Consider the following 18,309-nt stretch of genomic DNA (forward strand, 5'->3'; position numbering starts at 1 on the left):
GGGCTGTAAGCACAACCCCCACCTGTGGACGTTGGGCCCTCATACCACCCTCGTGGAGTCTGTTTCTGACCGTTTGAGCAGACACATGCACATTTGTGGCCTGCTGGAGGTCATTTTGCAGGGCTCTGGCAGTGCTCCTCCTGTTCCTCCTTGCACAAAGGTGGAGGTAGCGGTCCTGCTGCTGGGTTGTTGGCCTCCTACGGCCTCCTCCAAGTCTCCTGATGTACTGGCCTGTCTCCTGGTAGCGCCTCCATGCTCTGGACACTACGCTGACAGACACCGCAAACCTGCTTGCACTGATGTGCCATCCTGGATGAGCTGCACTACCTGAGCCACTTGTGTGGGTTGTAGACTCAGTTTCATGCTACTACTAGAGTGAAAGCACCGCCAGCATTCAAACGTGACCAAAACATCAGCCAGGAAGCATAGGAACTGAGAAGTGGTCTGTGGTCACCACCTGCAGAACCACTCCTTTATTGGGGGGTGTCATGCTAATTGCCTATAATTTCCACCTGTTGTCTATCCCATTTGCACAACAGCATGTGAAATTGATTGTCACTCAGTGTTGCTTCCTAACTGGACAGGTTGATTGACTTGGAGTTACATTGTGTTGTTTAAGTGTTCCCTTTATTTTTTTGAGGTGGGTGTATGTATGTATGTGTGTGTGTATATATATATATATATATATATATATATATTATAAAAAAAGTGTTGTTGTTGTTCTGTCTCTCACTGTTAAAAATTCACCTACCATTAAAATTATAGACTAATCATTTCTTTGTCAGTGGACCAGCTTTCAAAATCAGCAAGGGATCAAATACTTTTTTCCCCTCACTGTACCTAGGGTTTATTTTATTTATTTTTTGTGATCTAAAAATTAACATACAAAAATAAATGGGTATAGAGAAATTACAATTTCATGTCAGATTTATGAACCTTTAAATTAATACTCTATATACAAAGTGCTTCACCTTGCTGTCTGAAACAGATTTTCTTCTGCTTCCGTTGGCTCTACCGAGCAACTATAAGGGCTGGCTCAGTGCATTAGAGCGTGCTTCCTTTCTCCCTTCCCCATTGCAATGAGCTATATGACAGCTCATTGAGAAGCATTGGAAAGCTGTGCCTGCATCTTTGCACTCTATTGCAGCTTCTGAGTGAGACACCTTTGGTGTATTCACTGGCATAGACTAAAATCTGTGCGTAGGAAAGAGAGAGGGGCTTTAAAAGGCTGCAGACAGGAGCTCTGCAATTTTTGCAAGTCCCCTCCACCCCCCATATTCGAATTTTATTGGGTTGTCACAGTGCAGAACATAAGAACAACGGCAAGTACAAGAGCAGGAAGGCCCCACCATAGAATTACAGTGGTGTACATTCTTGATCATCATCACAAGATCACAAATATGTACATATATTATTCGAGACGTACACATTTGCATCATTAGTAGTCAGAATTGCTGCGATTTTTCTTTTTGGTGGGGGTGGGGGCAGGTAGGTGATATCTATATTAAATTTTATGGAATAAAAAATGTCAGCAGAATGTTAACTTGATGTCTGGCCATGACCTGTTTTACAATGAAACAATTACAATTCTACCATTCCTATGTTTTTCAATGCAACCTGTATCATTCTCAAATCATTAAAACATGGGCCTGCTGCCTTATGTAAAGCACTCAAGTTTCAGCAATCACATTCCTGCCGAAGAGGAGAAACTTCAATGACCATTGAATGCTTAGCACCATCATCCCCTCAAAGGACTTGAAATAGCTAACACTCCAAAATATTTGTAAGTGTTAAGTGCATTAACAAAACAAACTCCTCTCCTGACTTAATGTTGACAAACTGATACCGGAGAAACTGACGGAAGCGAAGCACAGAGAGATGGACACAGGTTTCTTCAGGAAGGAAGAGATTCTTTATTGGATCACCGATCGGGACTCAGAGGGACTAGCGTCACCAAAATACAGCAAGTTCTGAGCCCCGGACAATAGTGCAGGCTCCCTATATAGGCACACAACTCCTCCCATATTAAGCTCCACCCGCACATTCTCTTAACCAATCAACACAAATAAGAATTAACTTCCTGTTTGACCGCATGGCTTGTCCAGCACAATGGAGGAGGGGGAATACTACATCCTGTATTCTTGCACATGCTCCGTACACTACTGATCGTATCTTGCCTCGTGCAACCAACTGATCGATACGTCAGCATATGCACGTACACATGCCACGTGGTAATCTCGGCCTACTAAATTTATTTTTACCGAGATTCCACCACATTCCCCCCTTTGATGCCTCTTGATATTTCACAATTACTTGAGGCATCACTTTAACCTTGGTTTGCATACACCGCAAGTTACCTTGAACCAGACCAGACTTATCTTACGATGTGAATCTTTTAACACTCATCTTCCTGCATTGGTTCTCCCTGATCTAAAGCCTTATACTTATAAATCGCCATTATCTGTGCAGCAGCCTTCCTCTCTGCTATATTTTCTATCAGGCTTTGCACAGACCTAACTACTAAGGGTATAAGACACGGCAGGAGTAGGCACAACATTAAAATCAGTAGGACTCCACCTACCACTGCCTTAAGCCCTCCAAACCACTCATACCAGCTACCAAACCAACTACTTGGATTGTACCCTTTCCATACCTGAGTAGGCACATGCGCTAGTTTAACCATATGGCTAGTAAGCTCAGCTATTGCTTGCCCTTCGTCATCTATTTGAAGACAGCAATTGCTCAGGTTAAACTTCCCACATACACCTCCCTCTACTGCCAAAAGGTAATCCAAGGCTAATCTATTTTGGTAGACTGCTGTCCTCATCCTGGTGTTATGCTTCGCTAGAAGATTGAGCGCTTGTGATGTTTCGTTAGTAATAATCTCAACCACCGCCTGTAATCTTATAATGCGGTTGAGCATATAAATAGGGGTTCTGTAACCAAAGGTACCATCTTCTGCCCACGTGGCTGGCCCATAATAATCTATGATACGCTGGGGAGGCCATTCATCATCTTCCCAGGCGCCTATCTCTATGGGTCCCCTTTTCTTCCTATGATTCACATCACACACTTTAACACCTAAAGTCTCACCTGTTTCAATCGGTAACAAGAAGAAGGATGGTTTGAGCATACCCAACACACATGCCCCTTCCCAGTCCTGTGGCAACTCCGAATAGGCTTTCTTACCACAGATCCAGTACAAATTTGCTGGGGCTCTCCAGGTAGATGTGATGGATAAATCAAACCACACATCCTTTAAATTGGCGTATCTAGCAAACGGGTTAGATGGTTCTGAGACATTTGAAGCCGACCACCAAGTTGTATTCTTTGTATCATCATCATAAGCTTTTTGCCCTAGACAAGTTAATTCTCCTACAGAAGTATTATACATTATTCCTTTCCTTGCTATGCAAACATAACCTATGATGGAGGTCTTTAATCTCCACTCAGATTTACCTCTAACACTCAAATGATAATCGGCTTGTGTAGATATTAGTTGGTCAACTGCCTCAGAACCGGACATTACCTCCTTTGCTTCCCAAGGCCATTGGTCTCCCATGTTAGTACCTCCACACACATAGCAGTTGGTAACATTAAGACTACCGGCAATACTTTCAGCTAAGTCAATGAACAGGTTTTTAGCATTATGGGGGATCTTATTATCTATACTCATCTCTTCATAAAAGGAATGGTATACTTGATGAGTTTGGGAGGATACCGTATCAGTCTCTATCCCTATGAACAATACTGTCCCAGGATCTAAACCCGTCCCGTATATTTGAAACCCAAATAAATTGCCATATTTGTCTAAGAACTTATCGGGGTTATTTATAAGTATATGGATGGGATTACATTCCATAGACTTACAATATGGGCTAGTCGGCAACTTAGTCACTATCATGTCTTTGTCTACTGTCTGTCCCCAAGTCGCCCACCCCACACAAGACCAATATGGGCAAAAGTTATAGTCTTTATTTGGGCATCTAGGACTCACATATTTATTTTTGCTACTGGGACAAATATATTTATCATTAGACCCATACGTCCTCTCCCATCTAAGATCCCCACATACATTCCACGGCTTTCTACCACTTCATATCGCCTTACACGCATCAAATAGCAGAACACCCGAAGAATGTACGGATTCTAACACCGTCTTATTAATTAGGGTCCCCTGAGGATCTCCATTCCTGAGAGTCAACCAAATTGTACGGGGTTGATACTCCGGACTGAAGCACTTAGGTTCTCCTACTCCTAAATGGCACACACTATAATCTATATTTAAGTATCTACATCTCGATACATCTCCTTTACACTCGTATTGTGAATGCCAAATTAGGGTTTGGGAAATATGGTTACCTGTTCTTGTAGTCTTAATGCATACCTCACAGCTAGGAGTGTCGGTACCTCTACCTTCCTGAATATAAAAACACACATAAATAAACACTATCAAAAACACATCTTTCGCCGTCATCCTCAGTCTTCGTCCGTGCGAAGGCACCTCAGCTTCCAGGATGTAAGGGCTGCAGGGAATGGAGTTCTGCTCGTCTTCACAGGTGTCCCTTCGAGACTTTCCCTGGCTTATAAACTATATGTCGGTAAGCGGACAGGCTTTATTATGGCCGTCTAAAAACACTCACTTCACCAAATCCCTGTAACAATGAAATTTGTAATCCACAATAGTTCCTCGTTGCTCCGACTGAGTAGTGCGTTTTAACCGGATCTTGCAGGGATTCTCTGGATCTGCTGTAACTTGCCAAGAATCGACTGCTGCTGGTTTAACCCTGGAGTGATGTATCCACGGAGTCACTTCGGCTACTTTTATCACTGTAGGGGTAGACAAAAGAACAACATAAGGACCTCTCCACTTGGGCCCTAACGGTACATTATTCCACTCTTTAATCCACACTTGATCTCCTGGATGATAACTATGAACAGGGGGATAAATATTCACAGGTAATCTATCTTGTACCCATTTCTGTACCTCCTCCATAGTCTTACCCAACTCTACAACCTGCTGCCGGGTAATTCCTTCTCCCAACTGACTCAAGTCCCCCCTTAAGTTACCAAGTACGGGAGGTGGTCGCCCATACATGATTTCAAAAGGAGAGAGGCCCATCCTTCTGGTAGGGGTACTGCGGATTCGCAATAGAGCTATGGGTAAGAGAACGTTCCACTTAAGTTGGGTTTCCTGACACATTTTAGCCAACTGGTTCTTAATAGTTCTATTCATTCTCTCTACCTTACCAGAGCTCTGGGGTCTATATGCCGTATGAAGCCTCCACTTTATACCAAGCATATGAGTCAGTTGTTGTAGGCACTGATGAACAAAAGCTGGACCATTGTCCGATCCTATAGAACAGGGTAGTCCATATCGGGGTATTATTTCTCGTAGCAGGAATCTCACAACTTCTCCTGCTTTCTCTGTACGAGTAAGACATGCTTCTACCCAGCCTGAATAGGTGCACACAATTACCAGCAGGTAACGATGTCCACCCGATTTAGGCATCACTGTAAAGTCTATTTGTAGATCGGACATGGGGAGTCCCCCATAAACTGGACTCCTGGTGGCTTTACTGGTCCTTGTCTTGCATTATTTTTAGCACACGTTACACATCTTCGTACAATGGCCTGAGTCAAGTTGGACAATCTTGGTATGTAGAAATGTTTCCTGAGAGATTCCTCTGTACTGTCTCTCCCAGAATGTGTCCCGTTATGATAATTTTGGACAATTTCTACCGCTAGTGATGCTGGTATGACTATTCTTCCATCTTCTAGCTGATACCACTTGTTCTCCAAATACTTTCCTGGTTCAGTCTTTAACCACTCCTCTTCTTGAGCTGTATAAACTGGAGTCCATTGGGACAGTGGAGTTGGTATAAGAGCAGCTATATGCCCCACATACTCCTGTCTTCCTGATTCAGCAGCACGCTTAGCTGCACTATCTGCCATCCGATTTCCCTTAGTTACATCACCATCTCCTCTCAGATGCGCTCGACAATGTATGATACCGACTTCTTTCGGCTCCCACACTGCTTCCAATAGTTGTAAGATTTCAGCTGCGTATTTGATTTCTTTGCCTTCTGAATTCAGTAGTCCTCTTTCTTTATACAAAGCTCCGTGGGCATGAGTGGTTAAAAACGCATATTTGGAGTCCGTGTAGATGTTTACTCTTAAACCTTCAGCCAATTGTAATGCTCGTGTCAGTGCTATCAATTCTGCCTTTTGTGCTGATGTTCCTTTCGCCAGTGGCCGAGCTTCTATCACCTTGTCTATTGTTGTCACTGCATATCCTGCATAGCGGATCCCTTCTTTCACATAACTACTGCCGTCGGTATAATATTGAACATCGGGGTTCTGGATGGGAAAATCACGAAGATCTGGTCTACTTGAGAATACTTCATCCATTACTTCCAAACAATCATGTTGACTTTCAGTAGGTTGTGGCAAAAGGGTAGCTGGATTTAAGGTGTTTACAGTCTCTAAATGCACTCTTGGGTTTTCACACAACATTGCTTGATACTTGGTCATACGGCTGTTACTAAACCAATGATTTCCTTTGTAATCCAACAACGTCTGTACTGCATGTGGGACTCGTACATAAAGTTCTTGACCCAGAGTGAGTTTGTCAGCTTCAGCTACTAGCAGGGCGGCTGCAGCTACGGCTCTTAGACAAGGTGGAAGTCCGCTGGCCACTGCATCCAATTGCTTAGACATGTAGGCAACAGGTCTTTGCCATGATCCCAAGTACTGTGTCAATACTCCCACAGCCATTCTTCTTTGCTCGTGTACATACAGGTAGAATGGTCGTGTGTGATCAGGTAGACCTAATGCTGGGGCACTCATCAAAGCCTTCTTCACATCTTCAAATGCCGTTTGCTGTTCTTGGGTCCATAAGAAGGGGTCGTGCTCTGTACCTTTGATAGCTGCGTACAGAGGTTTTGCCAGTATCGCGTAGCTGGGAATCCATATCCTACAGAAGCCTGCTGCCCCCAAGAATTCTCGCACTTGTCTTCTATTCTTGGGTATCGGTATTTGGCACACAGCTTCTTTTCTCTCTGGCCCCATAATTCTTTGACCTTCAGAGATATGGAATCCCAGATATTTGACAGTTGGCAAACACAACTGAGCCTTCTTTCTAGACACCTTGTATCCTGCCTTCCATAGAATGTGTAGTAGATCGTGCGTTGCTTGCTGACAGATTTCTTTTGTAACTGCTGCTATCAACAAGTCATCTACATATTGTAACAATACACACTCTCCTGGGATGGACTCGAAATCCAATAGATCTTGACTTAGGGCTGAACCAAATAGGGTAGGTGAATTTTTAAACCCTTGGGGCAGTCTTGTCCAAGTCATTTGGCGTTTTGAGCCCGTTACAGCGTTCTCCCATTGGAAAGCGAAAATACATTGACTTTCTGCGGCAATTCGGAGGCAAAAGAAGGCATCTTTGAGATCTAAGACTGTAAAGTAGGTAGCCCCGCCCGGAATTAAAGCAAGCAGGTTATATGGATTGGGTACAACTGGATGTATACTAACAACCGCATCATTGACTGCTCTCAAGTCCTGCACAGGTCGATACTCATCTGTACCGGGCTTTTGAACAGGCAGCAATGGGGTGTTCCAGGGGGAAGTACAGAATTTTAGGATACCATACCGTATGAACTTATCCAGATAGGATTGGATGTTCTTCTTAGCCTTCTGCGGGATGTGGTATTGTCTTAGGCTCACTGGATAAACCCCAAGTTTTAGTTCAATTTTTATAGGTGGAATATTGCGGGCCAGTCCTGGTGGGTTGTTCTCTGCCCAAACTCCTGGTATGTTAAATAATGTCTCATCACTCCTAGGGTTTTGGCTAGTCAACACTGTATAAAGTCGCCACTCTTCTTCCTTTGGTACGGATAATGTCATGATACCTGAAGGTCCATTAAACTTTAAGGATGTTGTTCCATTTGGTAGGAACGTAATCTGCGCTTGTAATTTTGATAGCATATCACGTCCCAGCAATTGGACTGGACATTCAGGCATATAAAGGAATTGATGTTTTACTACGTGGCCTCCCAATGTACAGAGTCGACTTTTAAGAACCGGTTTTTCAGCACTTCTTCCAGTTGCTCCTATCACAGTAATAGTCCTTCCAGATGGAGGAGCAACTAGATTAGTCACCACTGAATGTTCAGCACCAGTGTCGATCATGAACGCACTCCTTTTTCCCCCTATTGATACATCGACCATAGGCTCCGCTCGACCAAGGGGGATGGAGCCCGGTCGGTATCAATAGTCCTCCATGACAGTGTCAGCCAATCCTACAAAGTCCCTACCTTCTCTATCGCGCTGCTGGGATATACCTGTCTTCCCTAACACTTCCTCTGTTCCCATTACTCCCTCTATTACCATTACTCCCTCCGGGGCCGCCTCCTACCTCTCGCTCTGCCTCTAAAGTTTCCGTAACCTGTCCTAGGTCTGTCTCTCTCACACTGTTCTCTTCGAGGACACTGATTTCTCCAATGCCCTTCTTCCCTACAGTATGCGCATTGATTTCTACTTAGAGGTTCCTCATTCCATCTACTATCGCCTCTATCTGGGCCCCGTCTATCTACGCCTGCGATCGCTACCGCTAGCATATCAGCCTTTTTACGCATCTTGCGCTCTTCCTCTTTCTTACTTTCTGTTTCCCTATTCATATAAACCTTATTCGCTACCTCCATTAGTTGGGTGATTGACATACCTGCAAACCCTTCTAACTTTTGTAGCTTGCGCTTAATATCTCCGTAAGCTTGGCTGACAAAGGCGGAGTTCACCATTCGGGAATTGTCTGCGTCTTCCGGATTAAAGGGGGTATACAAGCGGTATGCCTCCAATAATCGGTCATAAAAGACACTGGGCGCTTCATCACTTTTCTGAATCACCTCAACTGTCTTTGACATGTTAATAGCTTTCTTTCCTCCGGCTTTCATGCCAGCAATTATAGCGTCTCTATAGGCTCTGAGTTGAACCATATCAGCACCATTTACATTCCAATCGGGATCGGTGTTGGGATAATGTGTTGCGGCCCATGCTGATGGATTGGCTTGGTTTAAAGTACGGGCTTTATCCTCTAGTGCTTTAATGGCCGCTTGATTAATTCTTGTCCTTTCCTCATTGTTAAATAAAGTCATTAATAACTGCTGGCAATCAGCCCATGTCGGGTTATGTGTCTGTACTATTGAGGTGAACAGATCAGTCATAGCTTGTGGTTTCTCAGAATACGAGGAATTGTGGGTCTTCCAATTTAAGAGATCGGTTGTCGTGAATGGGACATATACAAAGACTGGGTCAGCATGTGCCATTTGGCCTGCGGCATCGATATAGGCTGGCCCAGGATTCAGACGAAGAGGCATCTGATAGTGTTTTAATTGTTGGGCACCGGTCAACTGTCGGGTCTGTATGGGGCTACGTGGAGGGGCGTCAGTCATAGGTTCCAGTCGGGGAGAAATAGGGTATGGGGATGTGGGAGCTTGGTTTTGGGAAAAGGTTGTAAATAAAACACTTCGAGCCGAGCTAGATGAAGCTTGACCGGAAGTCTGAAGTGGCGCCAAATCAGGATATTCGTTTTTAATGGGGGTTGGTTCTGATTCCGGAAGGGGAGATTTAGTACGAGGGGGGGTGGATCCTGTACTGGAGGAGGAAGCGGAAGTGGATGGGGGTAATGAGGGGAGGGTTGCAGGACTTCCTGCATTTGCGTCACTTCTTCTTAACGGAAAGTAAGGGGGCGGCAAAGGGATCTCGGACTCAGGGGGCGTGTCCAAAATGGGCCTAACACCAGTCCTAGTGGACGAACAAGTCCTAGCTACCATGAGGCGACATTGCTCCTCGTGGCATGTCCGGAGCCATTTTGGCGAGTCATTTACGGCCTGTCTCCAACAATCAATATAAGGAAACTGGCCGTAAAGTTCAGGCCTACCCGATACAGCCACGTGTAAGCGCTGTACCAGAGTTGGATCCAAACTGCCACGTGGCGGCCATGCCGCAACCAAAGTAGGCCACTCCCTAGTACACAAAGTGACCAAACGTACAGGAGACATTTTAACCCCAAAATCACATGTCTTGAATCCCTTTTTAAAATTCTTCACCATACAACCTAAGGGATCCGGAATCGTTGACTGCGACGCACCCATACTTAACAATGGAACGTCGTCGACAACGAATACTATACACGCGTACTATTCAACAGTCACACCCGTTTCCTCTGGCAACAGCACCACGTGGTACAGTTACCAAGTGAAACGTACACAATAACACAATAAACACTCAGGGAATTCCCGTACACACACAGCTGTTACACCAGTCACTAGATAATCAATATTATGCCCTTTGGCGTAACTATACAGTCACCCACGCTATAATTCTCTATATACGAATTACCCGTCTATAACACACCCCAGTAACATCGTCTTTTACAAATAGCGGTTACAGTACGGTTAGCATAGGTCAAAGCACAAGTTAAGGTCACAATACAATTATTAGTGGTTATGGTGTTAAACATGCAATGGACGACAATGATTAGTACTTATATACAGTGTCAGTAAATATACAGGGTTATGGTACCGTGCACTATAATACAGCAACACACTATTAACACTCTCGCTAGACGGCTGAGCTCGCGCTATCTAACAAGATATACACTTTACTAAACAATCTTTAACACATTTACAATTCCCAACTAAACTATTGGCCAGTACCTTGAATGGACTACCTAAAAACAATCTACATACGTTTTGGTTAGCCACACTGCCCAATCACCATATATAGCGAGCTAGAGGACCGAATTTACACAGACGCCTCTTAGTCGCACTATCAAAAGTCTAGTGGGTTCCAAATTTACACGCCTTCCCACTTAGCCCAGATAGGATGAGAGCTAGCAAACCGAATTTACACAGACGCCGCTTAGTCTCCCGGTCCCTCCGACCTAGCGAACAAAATATACACCCTAGAACGCTAGTCTAGACAAGACACCGGTGTCCGGCTAGGGCTATTTACACCAGAGCCCCGCCTGACTAACAGAATCAAACGGTCTGACTAAAGAGCGTTCGATCGAGCGGTGCGCCTTCGCTCCTTCCCTCCGACAGAGGGGGCAGATACACAGATTCAAAACCCCTTTGGGCCTACCGCACAATCGGTATACCCCTAGTGGGTCCTGCCGTCTAAAACAGCAGTTGTCTTACCTCCTCGTTCCTGAACCTGAGTTCACACTCATCGACGGGGACACCCCAGCACTTCTCACGTAGAGGCCGATGATCTCCTGGACAACAGACCAGTGGCGCCGAGACGAAGGGAGGTCCACGCAGAAGTTCAGGGGTGCAGCCGTAGAGAACGTGGGCAAAGATAGACCGTCTCACGCCTCTGCCTCTCAGCTACCGTTGAACGATGAGCTTCCCGGCCAATGCACCAAATGATACCGGAGAAACTGACGGAAGCGAAGCACAGAGAGATGGACACAGGTTTCTTCAGGAAGGAAGAGATTCTTTATTGGATCACCGATCGGGACTCAGAGGGACTAGCGTCACCAAAATACAGCAAGTTCTGAGCCCCGGACAATAGTGCAGGCTCCCTATATAGGCACACAACTCCTCCCATATTAAGCTCCACCCGCACATTCTCTTAACCAATCAACACAAATAAGAATTAACTTCCTGTTTGACCGCATGGCTTGTCCAGCACAATGGAGGAGGGGGAATACTACATCCTGTATTCTTGCACATGCTCCGTACACTACTGATCGTATCTTGCCTCGTGCAACCAACTGATCGATACGTCAGCATATGCACGTACACATGCCACGTGGTAATCTCGGCCTACTAAATTTATTTTTACCGAGATTCCACCACAAAACCATTCCATGAAGGACAAATAAGTACAGTAACAAAAATAACCTAAATACCAATGTGATTAATAACTGAAATGTCCATTTAGAGGTATCTTAATGATACACAAATATTACAATGTCCACGTGGAACATAATTGGAGAATGGATGTAACCTTCAACCTACAATGTAATTGAAATCCTTGTGAAGGCAAAAAATGTATGTGGTTGTTAACCTTGATCTATGATCTATTAACCTTGATCTCCCTATCTATATATCACTAGCCCATTGAGAGATTAAATGGACATCATAGGCACCCAAGCGACTTCATCGCAATGAAATTATCTAGGTGCCATATTCGTGTAGTTTTAACCCTGCACCGGAAAACATTGACATTCTGCATAACAGCATTGTTTACTGGCTTTAACAGCCATTAGAGGCACTTCCTTTTAGTAGCCGAGGGATTGGTGCAGGGATAAAAAGTAAGTAGACTAACGTTTGTGCTGCTTACTGAATGAGGAGGGCGGACACCAAGCAGAACACTGTAATGCCCAGTGCAGGATCGGCTTATTGGCTGAGATTGTTAGCTGATCACTCTCAGCCAATGAGCTAAGGCTTGTGCTGCCAGGATTAGCTCAGACAGAGAGTTTCTGTCTCTGACTAAAGTAATGGAGGTGTGGAGTGACGTCTGTTGCACCCCATGTAAGAAGTCCAACTGTGGCACCATAATCACTTTAGACATGTGCCTGAAAGCTTTGGTACCTGCTATGTGCAGGAAATGTCCATGCATTGGACTAAAATTGAAGGAAATTTATAAACTTTTTTAATTTATTTTTTTAAATAAATTTTACCCGAATGGGTAAAAAGAGATATATTCTTTGTGTGTAATGTAAGAAAGACAAGTAGTTCTGTAAATTAACATTTTCATTTTAGCAAGGATATAACACAACACATTGGCTTACTTGCGGTTTACCTGTTTTTTTTTGTGTGCAAGTTTTGTGTTCTTTGTGTGCCATCTAGAGTATATATTTGGAAATGCAGTTTGGTAATTTGACCTAGCATTTATACTGGATTAGTAGTAATTGGCCTGTACTAAACCTTTTTGTGTTCATTATTTGAAACAAGATCCCATCAGTGATGGATGCTTTCAGCTTTCTTAATGGGACAGTTAGCAATAAGTCACAATGTTGGCAAAGTGCATAGGATGCTACCATATTAGACACTTCTAACACTCATTCAGCAATAATGCAAGCCTGTAAACAATGTGGTGTTTTTATTTGTTGGTTTTTTTTGTTTGTCCGTTTCTCTTTTAGAAGTCATTTTAAAATGATGCTTTCAGAAGATTCATTTATTTCTGCAAATTTTGTTTTGCAGCAACTAATAAATAGTCATGAAGAGTTCAGATGCTTTTCATGTGATGGCTAATTAATGCACACAATCCATCATAGGATTACAAAATGGCAGACAGTGCAAATTTTAGCCATTGTAGTTTAGAGAAAATGTTTATATAAAGTTTCAAGTAGTATAATGTAGTGCTTTTGCATTGATTACTCTTTTTCTCTGGTAATGTAAAAATATATGGGGTTTTTTTTTTGTGTGTGGTCATTTTTTTTGTTTTTTTGTTTTGTTTCTCCTGGTGAAACCTTGGATTAAAGTGGAAATTACACTTCTCTGGAATATACACCATTTAGCCCCTTAAGGACTGAGCCAAATGTACAGGTTGTGATAAAAAAAACAAACCTTGAATTTGCGCTGTATGTCAGTCCAGGCGTAATTCGCCTCTTTCATATTAAGTGCACCCACACTTATTATATATCATTTTATTCAGGGGAAACAGGGCTTTTATTTAACATCAAATATTTAGATATGAAACCTAATTTAATATGAATAGAATATTGAAAAATGGGAGAAAATTTTTAGTTCTACGTGACATTCTAACTGTGAATGTCATAATACTGTTTGTTTTTACTGCAATAAAATACACTTTTGTATTCAGCGATGTCTCATGTGTAAAACAGTGCACCCTATGTACAGGTTTTATGGTGTTTTGGGAAGTTAGAGGGTCAAATATAGCATGTTAAATTTTTCATTTTTTTCACATTGAAATATTTGCCAGATTGGTTATGTTGCCTTTGAGAGCGTATGGTAGCCCAGGAATGAGAATTACTCCCATGATGGCATACCATTTGCAAAAATAGACAACCCAATGTATTGCAAATGGGGTATGTCCAGTCTTTTTTAGTAGCCACTTGGTCACAAACACGGGCCAAAATTAGTGTTAATATTTGTTTGTGTGTGAAAAATGTAAAAAACTAATTTGAACGCCAATTTTGGCCAGTGTTTGTGACTAAGTGGCTCCAAAAAAAAAAAATGGACATACCCCATTTGCAATACCTTGGGTTGTCTACTATTGCAAATGGTATGCCATCATGGGGGGTAATTTTCATTCCTGGGCTACCGTACGGTCTCAAAGGCAACGTAACCAATCTGGCAAATTTCAATGTGAGAACTGAAACGCAAGCCTTATATTTGACTCTGTAACTGTTGAAAACGCTATAAAACCTGTACATGAGGGGTACTGTTATACTCAGGAGACTTCGCTGAATACAAATATTAGTGTTTTAAAACAGTAAAACGTATCACAACAATTATATTGTCCGTGTAAGGGCCATTTGTGTGTGAAAAAGGCAAAAAACTTCACTGTCACTGACGATATCATCATTGTAATACATTTTACTGTTTTAAAACCCTAATATTTGTGTTCAGCAAAGTTTCTCAAGTAAAACAGTACCCTCCCATGTACAGGTTTTATGGTGTCTTGGAAAGTTACAGGATTAAATATAGTGCAGGGTTGTCAGGCAGGTCCCTGTCACACCGTCCATGTGATCGTGAGGTCCTCACAAGAACCTCGTGATCACATGGCCCAGGGGGGCCGAAACTGACGGAGGGGGACTCCCTGGGCTCCCAGGTGAGTCCCCATACCACGATCGCCGGCGTCTGACATCATCAGAAGTGGTGGCCTGATCCAATCACAGTGCTATGTATACAGCAGAACGGGTTAACCCTAGAGGGACCTGGCACCCAGACCACTTCATTGAGCTGAAGTGGTCTGGGTGCCTATAGTGGTCCTTTAACCCGCGCAGATATCCTTATTTAACTTTGCAACGGTTTGTTAATGCATGTCATACCTGTCTTATTATTTATTTTAAAATGTGCAGACTCCTCTAAATGCCTCAAATGTTGAACCTTGTCTCACTTGCATATACAATTAGAGCATTGCAAGCATGTATTGTATATCTATGCACAACCAAAAAAAAGCTTTTTAATGAGAAGCATTGGATCAGGAAAAAGTCATTAGACCCAATTACTTAATTCTAGGAGTAGTGGTTGCAGTGAGGGCTGTCCCAGCATTGGATTACTCATGAGTTTTTGATGTGTGCATGGCACTCAACACACGTGCATCAGATCCTCAATGCTCATCTCTGAGCGTACGTGTAGGAGAGGTAAATGGTGTCGGATGACTAACTAGGGGAGGACTTGTATAGATAGACAGGAGCAATAAGGCGCTAGTGACAGTGTACAGTATAGAAAAGTTCTAAAGGAACACCAAAGCATTAAATACAAATCTGTATTCCTATCTCCTGCTGAGACCAAACACCGGGTAATGCGGGTGAGCTTGTTTTTACCATCAAAGTGTGGTTGCTGTGGTGGCCACTTACACAGCTTGCGTTCCTGTCTAATATGAGAGTGGTGGGTATCTTTGAGCACAAATGTTATTAAAGTTCAGTAAGTTGTGTTTTTTTTCTTTGTTACAGTTCACAGATGGCTGATCTTGGTTTTTTCTTTTTTTTTTTTAGGTATTCGGTTTGTTGGTTTGGGCACTAATAGCTGGGTCTGAATATTTTCACTTCCCTGCTTTTGGCTGGGTGATGTTCGTAGCTGTATTTTACTGGGTGCTCTCAGTCTTCTTTTTAATAATTTACATTACAAGGGCATACACAAGAATACCAAAAGTACCCTGGACGCTAATTGTAAGTGTTTAATTTTAATTTTTTTTTTTTATTATTTTTTTCCCCCCATATTGTGGACGTGTAAAGGAACTACTAGATTAAATTTAGCAAAGTTTTAGTTAAACTATATGGGTATTTTAAAGGTTACACAGATAAAGGGTGAAAACAAGTTTAAACTAAATGTGAGATTAACTGATTGTAGCCATGATCATTCATATGCAAACCAGAGACCCATTATATGGTCTCAAAGTAAAGAAGGTATGAATAGAACTCCGATATCATTCTAGCACTCATTTATGAAAGCAAAACATTTTGTAATGTAATCAGCATAGGAAGTTATCCAGAATTGGTCAGATGAAGGCATACGTTTCCTTTTAAGCATTTTACCATATTCAAATGTGTTTACTTCATTCTAGTTGCTATGGGATGTTATCAAGGTATATCTGTATTTCTAGACATACCTTAGTCATTTATTGATGGAAGATAGTTTGGAGGTTTCTAACAAAATACTCAGGAAATCACAAAATATCCATGTGTAAAAACTGCTTTGTTTTGCTTTAGTTGTTTGAGTTTAGATTCTCCCAAGATATACCAATCCAATAATGCAGGATAAATATCCTTTTAGCAGGCAGTAATAAATGAACCTCAACCTTGTGTTTATTTTTATTTTTAAGGTATTTATTGTGAGCTCTTTATTGAGATTGGTGAACGATAGGCATTTCTGCACTTTTATGTGAGTTTGGATAATGCACTGAGCACTTTATTATAATATGCGCTCAACTCATTTGGATTAATTTTCCTCACACCTCCTCGGACCTGTAAGTCCCACAAGTTATATGAAGAGGCTATCCTATGGGCCACCACACAGCCCAGCTCCTTTAAATGTGCTACACCGATGGGACGCAGATCCCAAAAGCCTCTAGCTCTTGCTCATGCCGAGATCAGAGATATTGGCATCCTTTCCAGGGCCATATGCAACACATGGACGACTATGAAGGCCCTAAAACTGTACCTTGCATACATGAAGGCTGATGTCCAGACCGATTCCGAGAGTCAGGGCCTGCTAAGAAGCATATCCACAGACATCTGTCAAGCTAGGTCTACCATCCAACATCTCCTGACCACATTGCATATACTTGCCATGCAAGTGCAAAAGCAGGCGCATACATACATACATACATACATACATAAGCGCACACACAGACAGGCACACAGACCGACAGACACACACAAAATGTTTAAGTCACCCTCCTGTTTCCTACCTTTTAGGTGCAGGAGGGTGACTTTCCCTGGGGTCCAGTGGTGGCTCAGGTTGATAGGAGTCAGAGTTCCCACTCGGCTTCCTCCCACGCGGGATCTGTGTGTTAGCTGGGAGGAGTGACGTGCAGTAACTTCCTCCCAGCGTGTGATTTCAGGGGGCCAGGTCGCGCTGTTAAAGCGCTGACCGGGTGGCCTGAACAGCATGGGCCACCCGATGGACCCCTTGGACAGCGGCCCCGGCGGTTTGCCATGCGGGCTGGGGCCGCAAAAGACGGTGGCTGGTACCTGGTCACAGGGGTCCGCAGGGCGGGCGGCCGGGCCCCCTGGAGTGACTGGTCTGGTCCAAGCTGCGACCCCTGTGACCGCGGTATGTACACCACTGATCTTAATACTATGTTTAACTCGCCCTAATAACCAGTGTATCCCAATACTAACCCTGACTTCAATAATCCTAAACACCTACTCTAACTCTATATGCAATAATTCTAAATGGTTCATAATCCTGCAGTATTCCAAGTCGCTTGCGAGTGTAATCCTGGTTTCAAGAGAGCTGGCTTGTTTTTACACAGGGTGCCCAAAAAGGTGGGCAGAAACATATAATAAAAATATATATATATTCTATTTTTTTTTTATTCATGACGTTTACAGATATTTTTTTAAAGTTCTCCTTTTGTACTTTTAGTGTGGTTCTATAGTCAGTGCCCCCAGCTACATTATTTTAAGCAGACCCATATCGATAAACTCTCATGTACACTATTTGAGTTTTAATTGAGACTGAGAAATGTCTGTGAATTTATGCAAATTTAAATCCAATTTAAGCTGTCGTAACAAGATGTCAAAAAAAGTCTATATACAGTTTAGATTTGCATGTCACCCACACTTTTTAATCTCAGTGGGAGAGTCTTTTCATATTTTATTTATTTTTAACAAATTTAGATTTAGGCATTTAAAGTCACTGTTTTAGTACAAACTGACATTGCTAAAAATTTGGTTTTATAGTTGGTTTTGTTACAGGGGAAATAACAGGAACAAACCACAGAAGCCACACATAGAGATATGGACACGGGTCTTCAGGAAGTAAAAGGCCTTTATTCACATACCGATCGGGTCTCCGATAAATTCCTGTTCCAAATCATTCCCATGCAATTTCACTGCTCAATTCACTGTCATTTAGGAGTTAAATCACTTTGTTT

At 42.8% G+C, this 18,309-nt stretch overlaps 1 protein-coding gene across 2 annotated transcripts in view; it reads left to right on the plus strand.

Annotated features, from left to right (window-relative positions):
* The window catches only part of CMTM8 (CKLF like MARVEL transmembrane domain containing 8), a 42,938-nt gene that overhangs the window by 17,991 nt on the left and 6,638 nt on the right, over nucleotides 1–18,309 (plus strand). The window contains exon 3 of one of the 2 annotated variants that reach the window (XM_063450678.1): nucleotides 15,704–15,877. The exons of the other annotated variant lie outside the window; for it this stretch is intronic. Coding sequence (XP_063306748.1) covers nucleotides 15,704–15,877 — 174 coding nt within the window. The remainder of the gene's footprint in view (nucleotides 1–15,703; nucleotides 15,878–18,309) is intronic. 2 annotated transcript variants of the gene reach the window in all.

Source organism: Pelobates fuscus, chromosome 4 (genome assembly GCF_036172605.1).
Source record: "Pelobates fuscus isolate aPelFus1 chromosome 4, aPelFus1.pri, whole genome shotgun sequence".
In the NCBI taxonomy this organism is placed as follows: domain Eukaryota; kingdom Metazoa; phylum Chordata; class Amphibia; order Anura; family Pelobatidae; genus Pelobates; species Pelobates fuscus.